The 19,444-nt window shown below is 47.6% G+C and overlaps 1 protein-coding gene across 1 annotated transcript in view; it reads right to left on the bottom strand.

Annotated features, from left to right (window-relative positions):
• LOC122552376 (collagen alpha-1(V) chain-like) overlaps positions 1-19,444 on the bottom strand; it is a 290,918-nt gene that overhangs the window by 187,548 nt on the left and 83,926 nt on the right. The window contains exons 5-6 of the mRNA XM_043695125.1: positions 5,474-5,605; positions 1,410-1,571 (exon numbers count right to left, since the gene is read on the bottom strand). Coding sequence (XP_043551060.1) covers positions 1,410-1,571; positions 5,474-5,605 — 294 coding nt within the window. The remainder of the gene's footprint in view (positions 1-1,409; positions 1,572-5,473; positions 5,606-19,444) is intronic.

Here is a 19,444-nt window from a genome sequence, read left to right as displayed (position 1 = left end):
GTTCCATCGATGGCACACCCTTCCTTGGAAACACTCTGCAATTCTATGCATTCCGAAACCAATCAAAAACGTCAAGAGATGCGACCTGTTGGATGAGGGGACACTATGGGATATGGAACACAAGAGGCCGGAATTGAGATACAGATCTTACTGAATGGTACAAGATTCTAGAGGATCCTGAATGGTCCCCTCCTGACCCAAGCTAGCTGTTACCTTTCAGACACTGACAGCAGGGATTCCCAATGAGGACTGTCCCAATGTTTGCAGCGAACAAACATGGAATTGTGGCACAGAACCTCAAAGGTTTTGATCAGACTTGTGTTCAATGGTGTGACAAATATTTTAGGGTACACAAACTTTTCATTCAGGAGCACAGGCATTGCTGGCTAGGTCACCACTGATTGGCCATCTTTAGCTGCCCTGGAGAAGGTTGGGGGTGAGCTGCCATCTTGAATTGCAGCAGTGCATTTGGTGCAAGTACATTGTGTGTGGGAGGGGTGGGGGTTCCAGCATTTTGACCCAGCAACACTAAAGGAATGGCAATATATGTTCAACTCAGGATGGAGGAGAACGTGTCGGAAAACTGGGTCTGAAGTCACCAGGTACCAACCCCAATTTTACAATAACAGTGAAGAGAGTGAACGTTTTGAAAGAACCACTGTCAGATCTAGAGCACATTTGTGCATTCCAAACAGGGGAGTATTTGGACGCCAGGAACTAATCAATCAGAAGTCATTGGCCAACAACTTTCGACCTTGATTACCTTTCTCAGTTAACATTAATTGGTAAAGGCACCATTCCGGTCTCGTCCGGAGGCTCACTGAAGATGTTACCTAGTATGGTGACGAAATGTCTGAAAATGAACCTTCCAGCTCAGCGAGCAAACCTACATCCAGAACCTCAACCTGAGCTACAAATCTTCTCAAAACTCGCTAGCACCATTGTCTCATTCTTTCATTGGAGAGAGCTGGGGCTGCTTTTGCCTGAGGGTCACCAGGCCTCAGGCGAGGGGAGAGGTTGAGAAGGACAGTCCTTCGGGGTAACCTTCAGCTGGGGTGGGCATTGTTGAACCCGTGATGATCAGAAACCATTTGCCCAGCCAACTGAGCTATCCGATCTCCCAAGAAGAAAGCTAACCGCCAAACTGTTGACTCCACTTCACCTCCATCTCCTCACCTCCTCAAAGTCCACCCCTCCCACTCTCACTGGGACAAACGCACATCTCATGAAGGAGCTACTAAGAATGTCTAGACTGGGAGTGTAATATGAACAGGGCTTTATCGAGGTCCGCAAGGCTGTATTAAGTCTGTGTTAGCTGTATCATATGTATCAATCATTAAAGCTCATCCAAGCTCCTCCTACATTGTCCTAAGAAGGAGCTCAATCGGATTTTTTGTTTTCGTGTCTACCTGTTCCCCAACCCCAAAAGTTTCTATTTTTTGCCGAGCGGCCCGATCTTTCTTCTTCTTTCTGCGGTTTTTTTTCGATTTCTTTGATCTGCCCTTGCCCTTCTTTCTAGAGCGTTTGCGACCCTTCCTCCTCTTTTTGTGGCGGGGCCGGGTGGTGGCTGTCTGTAAAAAGCAGCGAGAAAGACAGACTGAAGCGGAGGAGACATACAGAGAGGAAGAGGGGGAGGGGGAGGGCCGGTGGAAGGGGGCAGGGGCAAAAAAGGTGAGACCACCATCTTCTCTCATGAGGGAGAGGAACACCTCCATTGTTCCGAGTTGGCCAACTTTCAGGCAATTTGCGATTGTGGCGTCAAGATCAGTCTAGGTTAGACAGACGCTTGTCCCAGAGTCTCCAATTATGTAAAGATTCATCTCATCAGTCTTCTTCTTTGATGGGGTGAGAGCGTGACTGTTACCTGTCCTTAACCGCCCTTGAAGTGGTCTCCTATTTCAGATTTGGACATGCCGGTGTTAGACTGGGGTGTACAAAGTTAAAAATCATGCAACACCAGGTTATAGTCCAACAGGCTTAATTGGAAGCACTAGCTTTCGGAGCGACGCTCCTTCATCAGGTGATTGTCAGCGCTCCGAAAGCTAGTGCTTCCAATTAAACCTGTTGGACTATAACCTAGTGTTGTCCCATTTCAGACGGTAGATAAAAGTCAACCACAGTGTTGTGTGTAGTGATTGTAACGATGTCAGCCAGAGGAACCTCATAGAATATGAATCCCCTGACTGGGGCTGTTCCAATCAGGGAGTCCTGGCTGACAGATATCAACAGGCAGATGTGGGTCCTGCAGATGCTGAAAATCAGAGTCTAGGTTAGAGTGGTGCTGGAAAAGCACAGCAGGTCAGGCAGCATCCGAGGAGTAGGAAAATCGACGTTTCGGGCAAAAGCCCTTCATCAGAAATAAACAGGAGGGTCAGAGGTTCTGTTCACTCTGAAAGTTGACTCTGACGAGGCAGTACTAGAGTTAAGGACTGTTCATGATTTACCATGATATTGCCAGGTATAGGGGGTTTGAGTTATGGAGAGAGGCTGGATAGGCTGGGAGTTTTTTTCACTGGAGTGTAGCGGGTTGGGAGGCGACGTTATAGATGTATGTAAAATAATGAGACTTACATGGTATTTGTCTTTTCCTGAGGATAGGGGAATTTCGAGGCTTGGTGGCACATTTGTAAGGTGAGTGGAGAGAGAATTAAAATGTTTTAGACAGAGGGTGGTTCGCATGTGGAAGGAACTTCCTGAGAAAGCGGTGGATGTGGGTATAATGCAATGTTTAAAAGACATTTGAATAGGAATTGTTTGGAGGTATTTGGGCCAGGAGCAGGCCTGGTTTAGTTTGGGATCATGTTCAGCGTGGAGTGGTTGGACCACAGGGTCTGCTTCCATGCTGTATGAGTCTACGTGTAAATAATGGGTGACCTGGTAACGGGATACCAGTCTCTGTGGAGATATTACACTGTGGGTCTGGAGTGACATGTAGGACAGATCGGGTATAAACAGCAAATTTCCCTCCCTAATGAATTCTTAGGACAAGCATTGTTAGCTTCATGGTCATCGTCACTGGGACCAGTTTTCAATTTCAGACTTTAACTTTTAAATTTATTTTAATTTCCACCGGTTGCCGTTGTGGGAGTTGGATCAATATTCCCCAGAACAAGAGCCTGGATCTCTGTGGATTACTATGTCCATTATCACTCACTCTCCTTCTCTCAAACCATCTCATCTGAGATCCACTGACAGGAAACACCAAACGAAACACCTAAGGTGCATTAAGATCATCGCAACGCTTCCCCTGAATTATTAAGTTATAAAAATGTGGGAGTTGGGAAAAAAGATTGTTTGGACATCAGGCGAGCTGACTGAAGCTGGAAAACCCGTCTGGGAATACATCCAAAGATGTCTCTTTGACAAACACTTGCGAGACGCAAACCACACGTAGGTTTTCAGCAGTATCTCAAAAGGGAGAGGAGGTGGTGCAGAGGGATTTAAGGAGGAAATTCCAGAGACTGGCAGAAGATGTGGCATCAATAGTGGAGTGCTATGGTGATTGAGGATTTGCCAAGGGAGGCACATGTTTTTGCAGAGGAAGGCAAAAGAAGAGAGGTTGAAAGGAGGAGATGTTTAGGGAGGACATTCCAGACTTCAGGGTCCAGAGCTCTCAGGGGTGCAGTGACTGAAATCAGGGAGGGTGGAGTTAAAATCCAGAGGGTTGTAGGGGTGAGGAACGTTACAGTGGATGAAGCAACTCAAGGATGTGAATACAATAACGTAAGATTTAAATTGAAGGCACTGCCAGAATGGTTGACAACTCAAGACAGTCATCACAGGAGGAGGTGGGAGGGTGGGATTCACTGTAAATCAGCAGAGTAGTTGAGGAGCTCAAGTCTTTTTTATGGAAGGTGGAAACTGGGCAGAGGGCATTGGAGTAGTTCGATAATGGTATCCCATCGGAGACAACCTGATAAAGAGAGGAATTGGACACACATTAGCAGGAGTAAGGAAAACCAGCCGTCATGGGAAACCGAGAAGGTAAATGAAGTAAAGGGCGCTCATGAGAGAAATGATGGAATGGCCAGAGAAAGATTGCGAGTAAAGAAGGCTGAATGACCAAATGAGAAAGGCCGAGTGTCTCGGGGAGCTGCCTTTCCCTTCGGAGGTGTGCGGAATTCCTGCACCGCTGTGTGGTGTGAGAGGGTGTCGGAGACTCTCACTTAGCACCAATCTGAAAACAAGAAGCATGTCGCACACACACAGACAGAAACATAACTGAATCAAAATTGGGAGGAATGGGAGGGGGGCAGGAGTGGGCAGACTCCCCTTCTACCTTGGCACCCCTTTCCAAACTAGGCCCCGTTCCCAACCACCATAGCTGGCCGTGTGAGGTTACGGGGCTCACCAGGAATACCAGCTCCTTGGGAAGCTGGCAGCTGTAGAGGAAATCATTTCTGACAGTGGTAGACTTGGATCTAACCGAGGATACAATGGCGTACCCTGAAGTGGGCTTTGTGTCAAGGCTCTGTTGTGTCCTTCCTGCCCATCGGTTACGTTCTGCTGGATCAGAGTGGGTCATAGTTGTAGGGGAATCTTTAAACATCCCCCTGTTGTCTGATTTCAGCCACCCCCCCAGCTTCCAAACTTTGCAGCCATAGTATAAGCAGCTGCCTAAGTGTTCTGGTTAGATACCAACTCAATGGTTTCTTAAAGCTCTGGACATGGGAGTGAGGTGACACTGCCTCTCCCAGTCACGGGGAGACGGAAACGGAAATCTGGCTGCAACATGAGGAGAGGTGAGCCAAACCCCCCGGAGGAGCCAGTCTCATTCCGTCGCACCAAACCCAGACTAGGCCGTCATCGATTCCCAAATGTCTGCAGCCCTAACACAACGGCAGCAAGACTGAACTTGGAAAGGAGCAGCTGCAAGCCCAAGAACAAAAAGATGAGAACAGGAAATAATGCCAAAGCCCAGCTGGTCTGCCAGGCTTCTGAAGTCAAAAGTCACATTGGACTTGGAAGGGTTAACTCTGTTTCTGTCCCTCTCTCTCCCCCCACAGAAACTGCCAGACCCTTGCTGGTTTCAAAACTGGGAACAAACAGAGGGGAACTGCAAACACCTTACAGCGCTTAGGTTTTTAACTGAGAGCCCCGAATGTTCGAGAATTAGCGCAACATCTCTTGACATGATGTGGAGTGGACGGTGTTGGTCTGGGGTGGACAAAGTTCAAAATCAGACAACATCAGGTTGTAATTGGACTATAACCTGGTGTTGTGTCATTTTGAACTTTCTCTTGATAGAGTTTAAGCTTCCACTGGCCAGACTCCAGTCACTTCCCTCGAGATCAGATCGAGTCCAGGCCAAAGGCAGACTCCCTCGGGACACACGGCCAGGATGGGGGAGGAGATGTGGGTCACTGGCCGCTTGCCCGACTCTCAGGTTCTCCGTCGATTCGGCGGGGCGCAAAGGGGGTTCGGGCAGAGAGCGCAGCAAGTCAGCAAGAGCAGATCACGGGAGCGCACCCACCTCCTCCTCGTAGACGGGGTCCGGGAGTCGCAGGGCGTATGGTAGGAGGCTGTCGCAGTCGGGGATGTAGCGATCACAGTAGCTGTAAGCTGCTTTCGGGTCTGCTGACAGCAGCAGCTGCTGGATATCACCCTGAGGGAGCACGGGGGGGGTTGGGGGTAAAGAAGAAGAAACAGTAAGGTCACAACAGAGGCACAGTGTCACACAACACCTGCAGCCCTACCACCCTCAACTCATGTAGCACCCCCTCTCCACCCCTCCATTCACCAGCAACCACTGCTAGTCCTGGAACTGATTAGGGAACAGTGTTATGGACCAGACCAAACCCCCTCAATATACATTAAGATAGTCTAGATCCCAGAGTATTTCTCTTATATTAAGGGGAAGATGTGGCATCCGAGTTGCAATATGATTGTCCAAACTACCAGGTTGTAAGCAAAACACACTTTATTCACACACCAAAATTAAAATCTAGTCAAAATAAAAATAATGGAATTGGCTGAACTGTAACTCTCTCAAAATGCTCAACAAAATAATATAGATATTAACTGGTATAACGGTCTTAAAATACTTAACAAAACAATATAGATATTAACCACTACTGTTCCCATAAGCACACCCTTGGCAAAGGCAAATTCAGTAAAACAGATTGTCTCATATGCAATACTAGCAGCAGGCAGAGAACCCCAGCTTTTAGCTGTGACAGAGAGGGGAATAAGAACTTCTACATCCAGCTTCAAGACCCCAGCAATTGCAGAAAGCTAACACTAAAACTCCTGATTCTGTGGGAGCTTGACTCCATCATTCAGGCTGCTTCTATTGTTCCAACTTTAAAACAAAAACCCAAGACCTCACACACTGTTTACTTTATTGGCTTTGAGCAGACTGCTTGGCTCCTCTGTCTCAACCTGTTGTCATAAAAAACAGGATAAAATTCACCTGTTAAAGCCGTAGTATTGTCGCAGTGGTCCAATCACTTCCTGCATTAAATCGTAACCGGGTGTGGTAACTTCCTCTTGTGGATGTGGATGTCAGACACAGCCACTCTGATTTGTACCAACCCACCACAACTCCCATCAAACACCTTCATCACAGATTTGCTGTAAAGGCACCATCTCCTACTCTTCATCTCACAAACCTCAACACAACCGGGGATCATGATGTGGAGGAGCCAGTGTTGGAATGGGGTGGGCAAAATTAAAAATCACACAACACCAGGTTACAGTCCAACAGGTTTATTTGGAAGCACTAGCTTTCAGAGCGCTGCTCCTTCATCAGTCCACAATCACCTGATGGCACCGAAAGCTAGTACTTCCAAATAAATCTGTTGGACAGTAACCTGGTGTGATGTGATTTTTAAGTCTGCACAACTGGGGAGCCCTCGTCAATCTTCCTTGTAAACTCAGCAGCCTTTGATAATGCGAGTTTAGCAACATCTAACTCACTACATACATTCCATGTGGCGGAGAGGGGGGGAGGGGGGTGGTTAGGCAATAGCGGAGTTGTATTATTGCTGGACTATTAATCCAGGTAATGCTCTGGAGGCCTGGGTTCAAATCCTGCCATGGCAGATGGTGGAACTTGAATTCAGGAACAATTTGGGATCAAGAGTCTGATGATGATCATTGCTAAATATCAGAGAAAACCCATCTGGTTCATTAATGTCCTTTAGGGAAGGAAACTGCCATCCTTACCTGGTCTGAGCCAAGACATAACTCCAGACCCACAGCAATGTGGTTGACTCCTAATTCTGGGCAATTAGGGATGGGCAATAAATGCTGGCTAGCCAGAAACGTCCTCATCCTGTGAATGAATAGGAAAAGACCCTCATCTCTTCCCTTGCTCTCTCCAGTTTTATACCCTCCTATGGATGTCAGTCCTTCCGTATCCTCAATTGCTATTAGTTCCCAAGAAGTTAACTCTGTTTTTTTCTCTCTCCATGGATGCTGCCAGAGCTGCTGAGTTTCTCCAGCACTTTCTGGTTTTGCTTCAGATCTTCAGTATCGGCAATTTGTGGTTTATTTAATTATAAGCCGACTGGGGTTGAAATACGAAGCTTTTCCACAAACGCAGTGCAATTGGCAATTGGAGCAATGATTTAACATCCCTGGAAAAATTGGGGCCCCCATTCATTGGAGTTTAAAAAAATGTGAGGTGTCCTCACTGATTCTGAGGGGGCTTTTACACACTACAGGCTGACAGGATGGTCCTCCTTGTGGGGGGGGGGTAACTGAAATTAGGAGCTACAATTTCAAAATAAAGTGTGGTGCCCCGTTCAGGACACGTCAAATAAGAAATGCTGTCTCCCAAAAGGGTCAGTACTCTTTGAAAACTCCTCCCCGGAGAGGGATTGGGTCACGGAATGCATTCGGGGCAGCCTTGGACAGATATTTAACCAGCAAAGGAGTCAAAATGAGAAAATGGCCTTGACGCCATGATCAAAGCCCCCAAAACATGGTGGGTGTGGGAAATTGAAACGAGAACCGACGGGAGAAACCCAGCAGCCCACCTGCAGAGAGAAAGAGAGGCACTGTTACAAGTCGTTGCGGCCACAATTAAGCAAGCCAGGATTCCGCAGAATTGGGAAGGAGGGGCAGAGTGGCCTGCTCCCCTCCGATTTCTTATGTAACCTTGTTAAATTAACGCGGCTCTCCCCATCGGACTTGACAATTCACATGTGCCAATGCAGAAATGCTGACTCATGTCTTCAAGCGGAGAGGGTGATCCCCTGGAAGAGTGTTGAACAGAGACGAGAGCGAAATAAAAACAAGAGTTAGGCTGACAGCTCATTTGTTGCGAGCAGAGCCAACATTCCATCCATATCAGAGCAGTCCAGACAGGAGCGGGGTCATTTCCAGCTGGAAGGGTAGGGGTAACTTCGAGCTCACTCCTCCCACCTCTGAGTCAGAGGGCTGTGAACTCACGCCTTGCCCCTGGCGGAGACTCAGGGTGTGTTCCTGCTCCGGTGAGCTAGTGCAGTGTCACCCTAACGGAGGTGCGGGCATTCAGACAGTCAACCGAGCACCCATCTACTCTCTCAGGAGGGCACGGCACTATTCCAAGGGAAGGACGTGGGCGACCAGAGGGAAAGACGGGTACAATTTACAACATGCAACAGTTCCACTCATCCTGTGAACCTACAAATGGAACTCTAGTGCACTGCAATCGCTTCACAATAAAATGGACTGTTTTTTTTTTCAAACAATCCTTTTTTCTCTGGGATTCCACTGAAGTCACCTCATCTTCATCGGAAATGGATCAATCCCCTGTCAGTAGGATCTAGAATTCTGCTTTGAACTGTGGTGGACTAAGGTTCAATTGAGACACTGAAGAGGGGCACCAGATGATTGCATGCATAGGAATAATGTGCTGGGGTTGGGGTTAAAGCAGGGGCTTGGTACCCAGTCCTGATACTGGTTGGGAAAGCATAATTGGCCAAATGGGCTCCTTGAGCCTGCACCTCCATTTACCATGATTACCGAGCTCAATACCCTAATCCCCCTCCTTTCCTCCCCCCCCCATATCGCTCATTTAGCCACATGGCAAACACACAATGTTTTGGCCTCGACTACTTTCTGTGGCAAAGAATTCTACAGATTCTTTGGGTGAAGACATTTCTCCTCATTTCAGCCCTAATAGAATCCCTACAACATGGAAACAGGCCATTTGGCCCAACAAGTCCACACTGAGCCTCCGAAGAGTATCACACCAAGATCCACACCCCTACATCATCCCCATTACTCTGCATTTTGTCCCCCAAGGCTAATCTACCCTAAACTACACACCCCGGCACACTACAGGGTATTTTCCCATGGCCAATCCACCCTAATCTACACATCCCTGTACACTACAGGGCAATTGCCCATGGCCAATCCACTCTAACCTACACATTCCGGCACACTACAGGGCTATTTCCCATGTCTAATCCACTCTAACCTACACATCCCTGCACGCTAAGGGGCAATTTCCCATGGCCAATCCACAACGAACCTACACATTTCTGCACACTACAGGGTAATTTCCCATGGCCAATCCACCCTAACCCACACATCCTGGCACACTACGGGACAATTTCCCATGGCCAATCCACCCTAACCTACACATCCCTGAACTCTACAGGGCAATTTCCTATGGCCAATCCACCCTAACCTATACATCCCTGCACACTACAGGGCAATTTCCCATGACAATCCACCCTAACCTACACACCCCTGCACACCACTGGGCAATTTCCCATGGCTAATCCACCTGAACCTACACATCCCTGCACACAACAGGGCAATTTCCCATGGCCAATCCACCCTAACCTACACATCCCTGCACACTGCAGGGCAATTTCCTGGCCAATGCACCAAAACCTACACATCCCTGCACACTACAGGGCAATTTCCTATGGCCAATCCACCCTAACCTATACATCCCTGCACACTACAGGGCAATTTCCCATGACAATCCACCCTAACCTACACATCCCTGCATACTACAGGACAATTTCCCATGGCCAATCTACCCTAACCTACACACCCCTGCACACCACTGGGCAATTTCCCATGACCAATCCACCCTAACCTACACATCCCTGCACACTACAGGGCAATTTCCCATGGCCAATCCACCTGAACCTACACATCCCTGCAAACAACAGGGCAATTTCCCATGGCCAATCCACCCTAACCTACACATCCCTGCACACTACAGGGCAATTTCCCATGGCCAATCCACCCTAACCTATACATCCCTGCACACTACAGGGCAATTTCCCATGGCCAATCCACCCTAACCTACACATCCCTGCACACTACAGGGCAATTTTCCATGGCCAATCCACCCTAACCTACACTTCCCTGCACACTAAGGGACAATTTCCCATGGCCAATCCACCATAACCTACACATCCCTGCACACTACAGGGCAATTTCCCATAGCCAATCCACCCTAACCTACACTTCCCTGCACACTAAGGGACAATTTCCAATGGCCAATCCACCCTCGCTTCAATTTTTAATTGTAATGGGTTGAAAGGATATAGAGAGAAGGCAGGAAAATAGGGGTGAGGAGCATTACAGGCAAAAGTGAGGAATGCAGATGCTGGAGATTAAAGTTGAGAGTGTGCTGCTGGAAAAGCACAGCAGGTCTGGCAGCATCCGAGGAGCAGGAGAATCGAAATTTCAAGCATAAGCCCTTCTTTAGGAAGCATATCGATGGGCCAAATGGCCTCATTCTGCTCCTCTATGGCGATGAAGTGCTTTTGCCCAACACGTCGAGTTTCCTGCTGCTCCGATGCTGCCTGACCTGCTGTGCTTTTCCAGCACCACTCTAATCTTGATTCTGATCTCCAGCATCTGCAATACACACTTTCTGCCTAACTCATCCTCCAACGACAACCAGCACCGTCTGCACAGCCCGGCCTTGCCTGTGACCCTCAAATCCCGTGAAATCGTTGAAAAAAGCCTTTCAAGAGCAGACGAATCCTCCAGCATTTCTCGTGGTACAGGGTTACAACTCCTCATCAAGTTTCAGCGAGAGAATAAAGGCTTCGGCTTTCACACTGCGCACTCACAAAACACAACATGGAGAAGTAATTAGAGTCTGCAGGGATTCTCCCTGTCATCAATCATTCCACTCTCCTCGGAGTTGTGATGATTCAGCTTCGCCTATTTAGGAACCCGTTCCCACGGAGATTCCTTCTTTTTCCTCTCCTCCCATCCCTCACAAGCTTCCCCTTTTCTAGAATAGATTTTGCCCCTGTATGCCACTCAGTCAGGCAGACCTCTGTATCCCTTCAACCCATTGCCAAGTAAAAGCTGCCACAGAGAATCTCAGGGTCAGGTCCCCACGTCCACAAGAAGCTTTCAAAGGGAAGCAAACACGGTCAGACTTTGAGAACCGGGGTGGCTTTTCCCTTTAAATTAACCCCTACGTCGCCAGGGGAGCCTCACCTCATCGTCAGTCTGCCCACTGAAGCTAGAACCGTCACAAATTTTCCGGTCCATTTAACCCTTTAAAACCAGCCATTCAATCTAAGAATAGAGCAGCGATCACTCCATGCTGTCTGACGATGAAGGGTAAAGTTGCCCTCGAAAGACTCATTAGAAAGAGAGATATGACTGATGGATGCTTATCCTGAGGGTCACCATGTCGCAGGGGAAGGGAGAGGTTGAGAAGGAGGGTCCTTCAAGGTATACGTCAGCGAGAGCTGGAATTGAACCCAAGCTGTTAGCATCCCTCTGCATCACAAACTAGCCATCCAGCCAACTGAGCTAAGCGATAGCACCCACCCGCCCTCATGCCCACCACTTCCATGTGGCTGAGTGACCAGCTCTGAGTCTTCTGAAGGGTCTGCCAAAGGTCAGCACTGCAGTGTAGCAGTAACAGCTAGACCTTCGGAGCATAAAGTAGAGCTTGATGCTACTCAGCCTCTCAAAGTCTGCTTATTGTCCCATATGCCATAACTCAGGGTTGCACGGTGGCTCAGTGGTTAGCAGTACTGCCTCACGGAGCCAGGGATCCGGGTTCGACCCTAGCCTCGGGCGATTGTCTGTGTGCACGCTCTCCCCGTCTCTGCGTGAGTTTCCTCTGGGTGCTCCGGTTTCCTCCCACAATCCAAAGATGTGCAGGTTAGGGGGGATTGGCTATGGGAAGTCACCCGCAGTGTTCAGAAATGTACAGGCTGGCTGGGTTAGCCATGGAAAATCCAGAGTTACAGTGATAGGGGGTGGGATGCTCTTTGGATGGTCAGTTCGGACTCGATGGGCCGAATGGCCTGCTTCCACAGTGTAGGGATTCTATGAATGCAAAGTGACCTACAACATCCCTTCATCCCTGATGATGTGCTTCATAAACATAACCGACTCTTTCAAATCAGCCTTGCTATTTATTTAGTCCCTGAGATTTAATTGATCCTTCTTTTTATAATTACTTTTCTAAAATATAATACATTGCTGTTTTACTAACAAGCCCTCCTGATTCTATTGCTCATTTCCCTGCTGAAATCAGTCACTCAGGAAAGCCCAGGCAGTGATTCACGGTTCAGCTCCATTTGAATGATTTTCAGAGCAGTACCTTCAGTTACATTCCAAGGGGCCAGAGGAGACATACACAAACACAGATCCATGGAGGACACCAAGGAGGATTTTCCCTCTCTTCCACCCCTGGGAGCTGTGAATTGCTGCTGGGGAAAATGCTCTACAAATGTTAACATTGGCCATTTTTCAGCAGGCTATTTGGCTACAGGTGGCATCAGCCAATATTCCACAGACGTACATAGGAGCTGATGTGCATAGACATGTAGCCAGTGTATACACGGACAGAGAGACAGACAGACACACACAGAAACACTGGCAGTATATACACACACAGACAATATCTACAAACAGACAAACACTGGCAGTACACACACACACACAGAGGAACACTGGCAGTACACACACATACACACAGGCAGTGTACACACACATACCCATACACATACACACACACACACACACAGTGACTATCTGTGTGGAGTTTGCACATTCTCCCCATGTCGGCGTGGGTTTCCTCCGGGTGATCCGGTTTCCTCTCACATTCCAAAGATGTGCAGGTTAGGTAAATTGGCCATGCTAAATTGTCCATAGTTGTTAGGTGCATTGGCGGGGGGGTGTGGGTTACTCTTCGGAGGGTTGGTGTGGACTTGTTGGGCCAAAGGGCCTGTTTCCACACTGTAGGGAATCTAATCTAAAATCTAAAAAAAGAAACACTGGCAGTACACACACACACACTACCTACATACAGACAAACATTAGTAATACACACAAACACAGATAATACCAGCATAGACAAACACGGCAAGATACACACAGGTGCACACATGCACAGACACACACAAACCCAAAGGCAAACAGGGCCACACTAAGGCACATACCAAGATAAGCAGACACAGACACGCACAGATACATGCAAAGACAGATCATGAGAGTGACACACACAGGCAGTGGCAGGTTCACACAAAAAGGTGAACACACACATTCACAGGTAAAGACAGACAGATGCATCCTCAGTCACACATGCAAAGGCAAACAGACATAAATACACAGAGACACACACATACAGCTCACATGTCAATACACACAGACATCACTGGATAGGGATTGCCAGAATTGATTCACTTTTCAATTCAGCCCTTTTTTCCCTGAAGGTAATTCTTGTTTTGTTTATGAAAGAACAAACCCAAACTTTACCATAAAGGGGATTGGTTAATGTGGGGAATCAATGAGTTGCAATCCAGTCAGTCTGGTACACTCATTCTATTTTCAACTGAAGCAGAGAGCCTGCCCTAGGCACAGGGATAGTCAGACACACACACACACAAATCAAAAAATTCCAAAAAAAACCCTTGAACCTTGCTCTTTAAAATTCTGAGAAGAAATTAGGCCCTTTGTCAAATATTTAGTCACTGACTCAATTAGAACCGAAAGATCAGAGCACAGAAAGCCCCTTTTGTTCTCTATGGGCCCACTCAGGATCAAGTTACACCATTTACTGGAAGAATTGAAAGGATTTCATGCGTTGAATGTATGCAACTTGCCTCCACCCCACCCTCCGATTCCTGCACTTCATTCCATCAACTACAAACATCAGAGCTGAACACAGGGATGCAGAAATTCCCTGGAACTGAAAGCTCATTATGATTCTGCACCTGCACCACTCAACATAGGAGCCTGGGATTTGCGAGCATTCGCCAAAAAAATTAGGATCTCGCGCCTGTCGAGCATTCAGGAGAGGGAAAGAGCCAGAGGAATGGAATTCCCGGGGAAAACAGGAGCTACGAATAAACCAAGGGCAAATCTCCAAGAACTGGGAGGGAACAGCCATTGGCATGTCACAAAGGATCATGGTCCAAGGCTGTCAGATGCAAATCAATGGCACGGAAAAAGTAATTATTCAGGATTCTGGTTAAACACTCTATAGCCCCAAGAGTTACATCTAACTCCTTCTCGAAAACATTCAATGTTTTGGCCTCAACTGTTTTCTATAGCAGAGACTTCCACAGACCCCCTTCCCCCGCCAACTCTCTGGGTGAAGACATTTCCCCACAGCTCAGTCCGAATTGGCCTACCCTGTACCTTTAGACTTTGACCCCTGGTTCTGAACTCCCCAGTCATCGGGAATATCCTTCCTGTGTTTCCCCTGTCTAGTCCTGTCAGAATTTTCCAGGTTTCTGACATTCCCTTCATTTCTCTGAACTCCAGTGAATATAGTCCTCAATCTAGTCTCTCTTCATTCATCTGCCATCCCAGGAATCAGTCTGATATGTTACATCTTGTGGGCGGCACGGTGGCACAGTGGTTAGCACTGCTGCCTCACAGCACCAGAGACCCGGGTTCAATTCCCGCCTCAGGTGACTGTGTGGAGTTTGCACGTTCTCCCCGTGTCAGCGTGGGTTTCCTCCGGGTGCTCCGGTTTCCTCCCACAGTCCAAAGATGTGCAGGTTAGGTGAATTGGCCATGCTAAATTGCCCGTAGTGTTAGGTAAGGGGTAAATGTAGGGGTATGGATGGTTTGCGCTTCGGCGGGTCTGTGTGGACTTGTTGGGCCGAACGGCCTGTTTCCACACTGTAATCTAATCTAATCTAATCTTGCAGCAGATGAAGATACTGGACTCTTCAAGAGTCTTGATGTTATTACTGTATCATGGCATATGACCTATTAGTACAAAGATATCAGTCTCTATTTTTCTAAGTCAAAAATCACACAACACCAGGTTATAGTCCACCAGGTTTATCGAGAAGCACTAGCTTTCGGAATGCTGCTCCTTTGTCAGGTGTCAAGCCAGTGCTTTCAAATAAACCTGTTGGACTATAACCTGGTGTTGTGTAATTTTTAACTTTGTCCACCCCAGTCCAACACCGACATCTCCAAATCACGACTACTATTTTCGAGTACCTCTTCCAGCTTGCCATGATCTGGGAAGTATTCCACCATGTTTACTGTAAGCTAAGACACACGAATGCCTGAGATTGAACAGTACACATGTACATACCAGGTCCTGCGATAAAACCTCATGGAAATATTTAGGAAGCATGGCCCAAACTTATCCATATGTAATGGAAGTAAAAAGGAGCATCATAATCACAGTAGCTGATCATCAGATCAGGTAAGAACATTAAGCGTCAATCAGAGAGGTTTAGGATGCTTTAAAGTGGGGAATCGTGGGGCACAGATTTAAAGTGCTTCGTAAAAAATGCAAGAGCGAGATGAGAACAAACTTTATCACACCACCCTGCAGTAGTGATGGAGACAAGGTGTGGAGGAGCCGGTGTTGGACTGGGGTATACAAAGTTAAAAATCACACAACACCAGATTATAGCCCAACAGATTTATTTGGAAGCACTAGCTTTTGGAGATAACTTAAGGTCAGTCAATGTGACATTTTATAAACTCCTACTTTGGTAACAGAACCAGTCTGACTCCAGGTTGGGATACAAACAGACTCTAACCTCACGCCTTTAACGCATTGTCTGAACTGAGATGTCACCTTTTTTTTTTAAGATACTGATAAAACCTTAAATTATCTCAGGGCCGTGATTTGAAAGAAGTTCTGGGTTTTACATATTAATGATTTGAAACCGGCATCATTCTGAGTGATTAAAGACTTAACAGCAGTCTCGGTTTGTTCAATACATCGCATCAGTTGTATGACACTTTGATTGTTTACTATAAATTCTGTGTCCGATGTTCCTGTCCCACAAGCTACCTGATGAAGGAGCAGCGCTCCAAAAAATTTCAAATAAATCTGTTGGACTATAACCTGGTGTTGTGAGGTTTAACTAAAGCATTTCAGAGACCATCCGATGGCTATTTCAATGGGAACTTTTAAGCACAGATGTGTTGCATTGAAGGGTCTAATTCCATGCTGTATTTTTTGTTCATTCATTCATGGGATGTGGGATCACTGGCTGGGCCCAGCATTTATTGCCCATCCCTAATTGCACTGAGGGCAGTTAGGAGTCAACCCCACAGCTGTGGGTCTGGAGTCACATGTAGGTTAGAGCAGGCAGTTTTCTGCCCTGAAGGACATGAGTGAACCAGATGGGTTTTTCCAACAATCAGGAATGCATTCATGGTCATCATTAGACCCTTAATTCCAGATAGTTACTGAATTCAAATTCTGCCCATCTGCTACTTGCGATGCTACCACCTGATCATGTGACTCTACGACTCTCAGTGCAGGACATGATGAGGGGTGCCTGTGTTGGACTCGGATGTGGCTGACTTTGCCTCTGTGCAGGGTTAGAGGCACCAACTCAAAATGCACCCAGGGCTAGACCAGACACTGCAGGCTGAATGGCTTCATTCTGCACCCGAACAATCCTGTGATCTGAACTTGAGAAACTTGGATTTGCTCAGCCAGAGGCGTAGAAAGGCAGGGGGATAGGTATCTGCACACTGCAACAACACATCCAGAGGAGCAGGCAGTGAGGGAGTTTTAACCCCAATCGCAAATACTGACACTTGGCAACTCCACTTGGATGTATTCCTGGTGGTTTTATCACACACTCCAACCTCTCCACCCAAACAGCTGCTGCTTCCCCCAGTTACAATGTTTGTAAAACTGATAAACAGGAGAGTTCCACAGAAACAAAACAAAACCTACGCTTTCACCACAACTGAGTGCACACAGGCTGGAAAAGCACCTGAAGAAGGGTTACACCCAAAACATCGACCTCTCCACAACCTGATGGTGCCTGGAAAAGCACCAGGCAGACTCAGAGAGACAGAGAGAGTGGCAATCACAGAGATAAAACTAACCCCAGGCAGTGCCCAACCACACAGTGAAGGGGTGGACACAAATGGGAAGGAGATCTGACACAGCGAGAGAGAGAGAGAGATAGAGATAGAGAGAGAGAGAGGACACAACAGAGAGACAAAGAGAGAGAGAAAATAATGAGAAAACAAGAGAATCTGATGGCAGACTGAGGCGCAGAGGCAGAGTCAGATAGAGAGCAAGAAAGAATGAGAGAACAGATAGTAGAGAGAGAGAGAAAGAGCCAAGTTGTCAGATAGAGAGCGAGAAGGAATAAAAAAACAGCTAGAGAAAGAAAAAGAGAAAGAGAAGAGATAGAGACAATGAAAGAGAGACAGTCAGATAGTGAGAAAGAATGAGAACAGATAGTAGATACACACACTCGCCATACACATAGGGAGACAAGCAGACACAAACACACTTAACAGGCACACAAACACACACACACTCACAATCGCTCTTTCTCACACCCACAGGCAGAAACACATACACACAAAACCTCTCTCTCTCTCTCACACACACACACACATACACACTGGCAGGCACACATAGACACACACACATATGCAGACACCCTCTGTTATACACGCACACAGAGTCAGAGTGAGAGGAATAAACTGGTTTCGAATTGGTGAGGAAACAGTCGGGATAAGTCACGTTGAACTCTCCTGAACATTCCGAGTCAAGTTGTTCTCCTGCACAGACCACACACACTCAGATCCTGGCTTGACCCACTTTTCTGCTCAGTTGTACTGCATCGCTAAGTCTGATCAGACCGGGGGGGGGGGGGGGGGGGGAGTGAGTGTGAGTAAGTGATCAGCATGGGACAGGCCTTGCACTCTCTGACAGGGCCTCATCCACTCACAACAAACACTGGCCTGTCCAGACACAGCCCAAAATCAGCAGCAAGCAAGAGAGAGGCTTACATTCCACCTAGCTGAAACTCCATCCCCACATTGAAAGGAATTCCAGTTTTTTCCTGCTCCCTGTGGGAGGGGGTATGGAGAGAAATCAAGAGGGGGCCGACTTCCCACTCCCAGTCTCCACCTGGAATGCCTACTCAGTGATCCAGAGAAGAACAGGATTAGACTCAGCACAGATACATATGCGATCCATAGGCAATCAGTCCATATGTCCAGTTACCAGACTCAAACCCGCTCTGGGAGACCAGGCGACAGGAGGGACTCTGTCGTCCATCCCGATTCCACCGAGGAGAGAGAACCCGGGTACCGGAAAACGGAGAGTCTGACAGTCCAGGGTTTGACGCACGTCTACTGTTCAGCATGCAAGGAAAGAATCTCCTCTTTGTGCTGCTGAGCCCACGAACATTTCAACTCCAGCGCAGTACTGAGGGAGCACCACACTGCCAGGGGTGCCATCTTTCAAATGACTCATGGAACCAAGGTTCTGCCTGCCCTCTGAGGAAGACTCAGAAGATCCAGCACACTCATTCCACGAAGAGATCTCCCAGAATGTCCATGACTAAACTCAATCCAAAGCTGGACAGCAGCACCAGGTTACCTGTGGCAGCTTGATGTCACTCACACTGATGCCAAACTGTCCTACATTACCACAGTGATACCAGTTCAACAACTGTTGCATTGCTTGGCATGTCGTCGAGGATGTTCAGCATGGACACAGACCCTTCAGTCCAACTTGTCCATGCCGACCAGATATCCTAAATTAGTGTAGTCCCATTTGCCAGCTTTTGGCCCATATCCCTCCAAACCATTCCTATTCATATACCCATCCAGCTGCCTTTTAAATGTTGTCATTGCACCAGACTCCCCCACTTCCTCTGGCAGCTCATTCCATACACGTACCACCCTCTGTGTGAAAAGGTTGCCTCTTCGGTCTCTTTTATATATTTCCCCTCTCACCGTAAACCTACCCCTCTGGCCTGCCCTATAAAAAGACTTTGGATATTCACCCATTCATGCCCCTCGTGATTTTGTAAACCTCTATAAGGTCACTCCTCATGACCTGGGGCTGTAAGTGAGGTGATGTAAATGGAAATGTATCTTTTTACTCATTGGTGAACTAGTACAAGACAAGTGAGGGAGAAAGAGAGGGGAGAGGGAGAGGGAGACAGAGGAAGGGAGGGAGGAAGGTGGGGGAAAGGGGGAGAGTGGGAGAAGCAGAGAGGGGAAGACCGGGGAGAGGGAGGGAGAGGGAGAGATAGAGAGG

This window comes from Chiloscyllium plagiosum, chromosome 8 (assembly GCF_004010195.1).
Source record: "Chiloscyllium plagiosum isolate BGI_BamShark_2017 chromosome 8, ASM401019v2, whole genome shotgun sequence".
Lineage (NCBI taxonomy): Eukaryota > Metazoa > Chordata > Chondrichthyes > Orectolobiformes > Hemiscylliidae > Chiloscyllium > Chiloscyllium plagiosum.
Note: the sequence above shows the minus strand (reverse complement) of the source record. Positions and strands in the feature narration are given on the sequence as shown.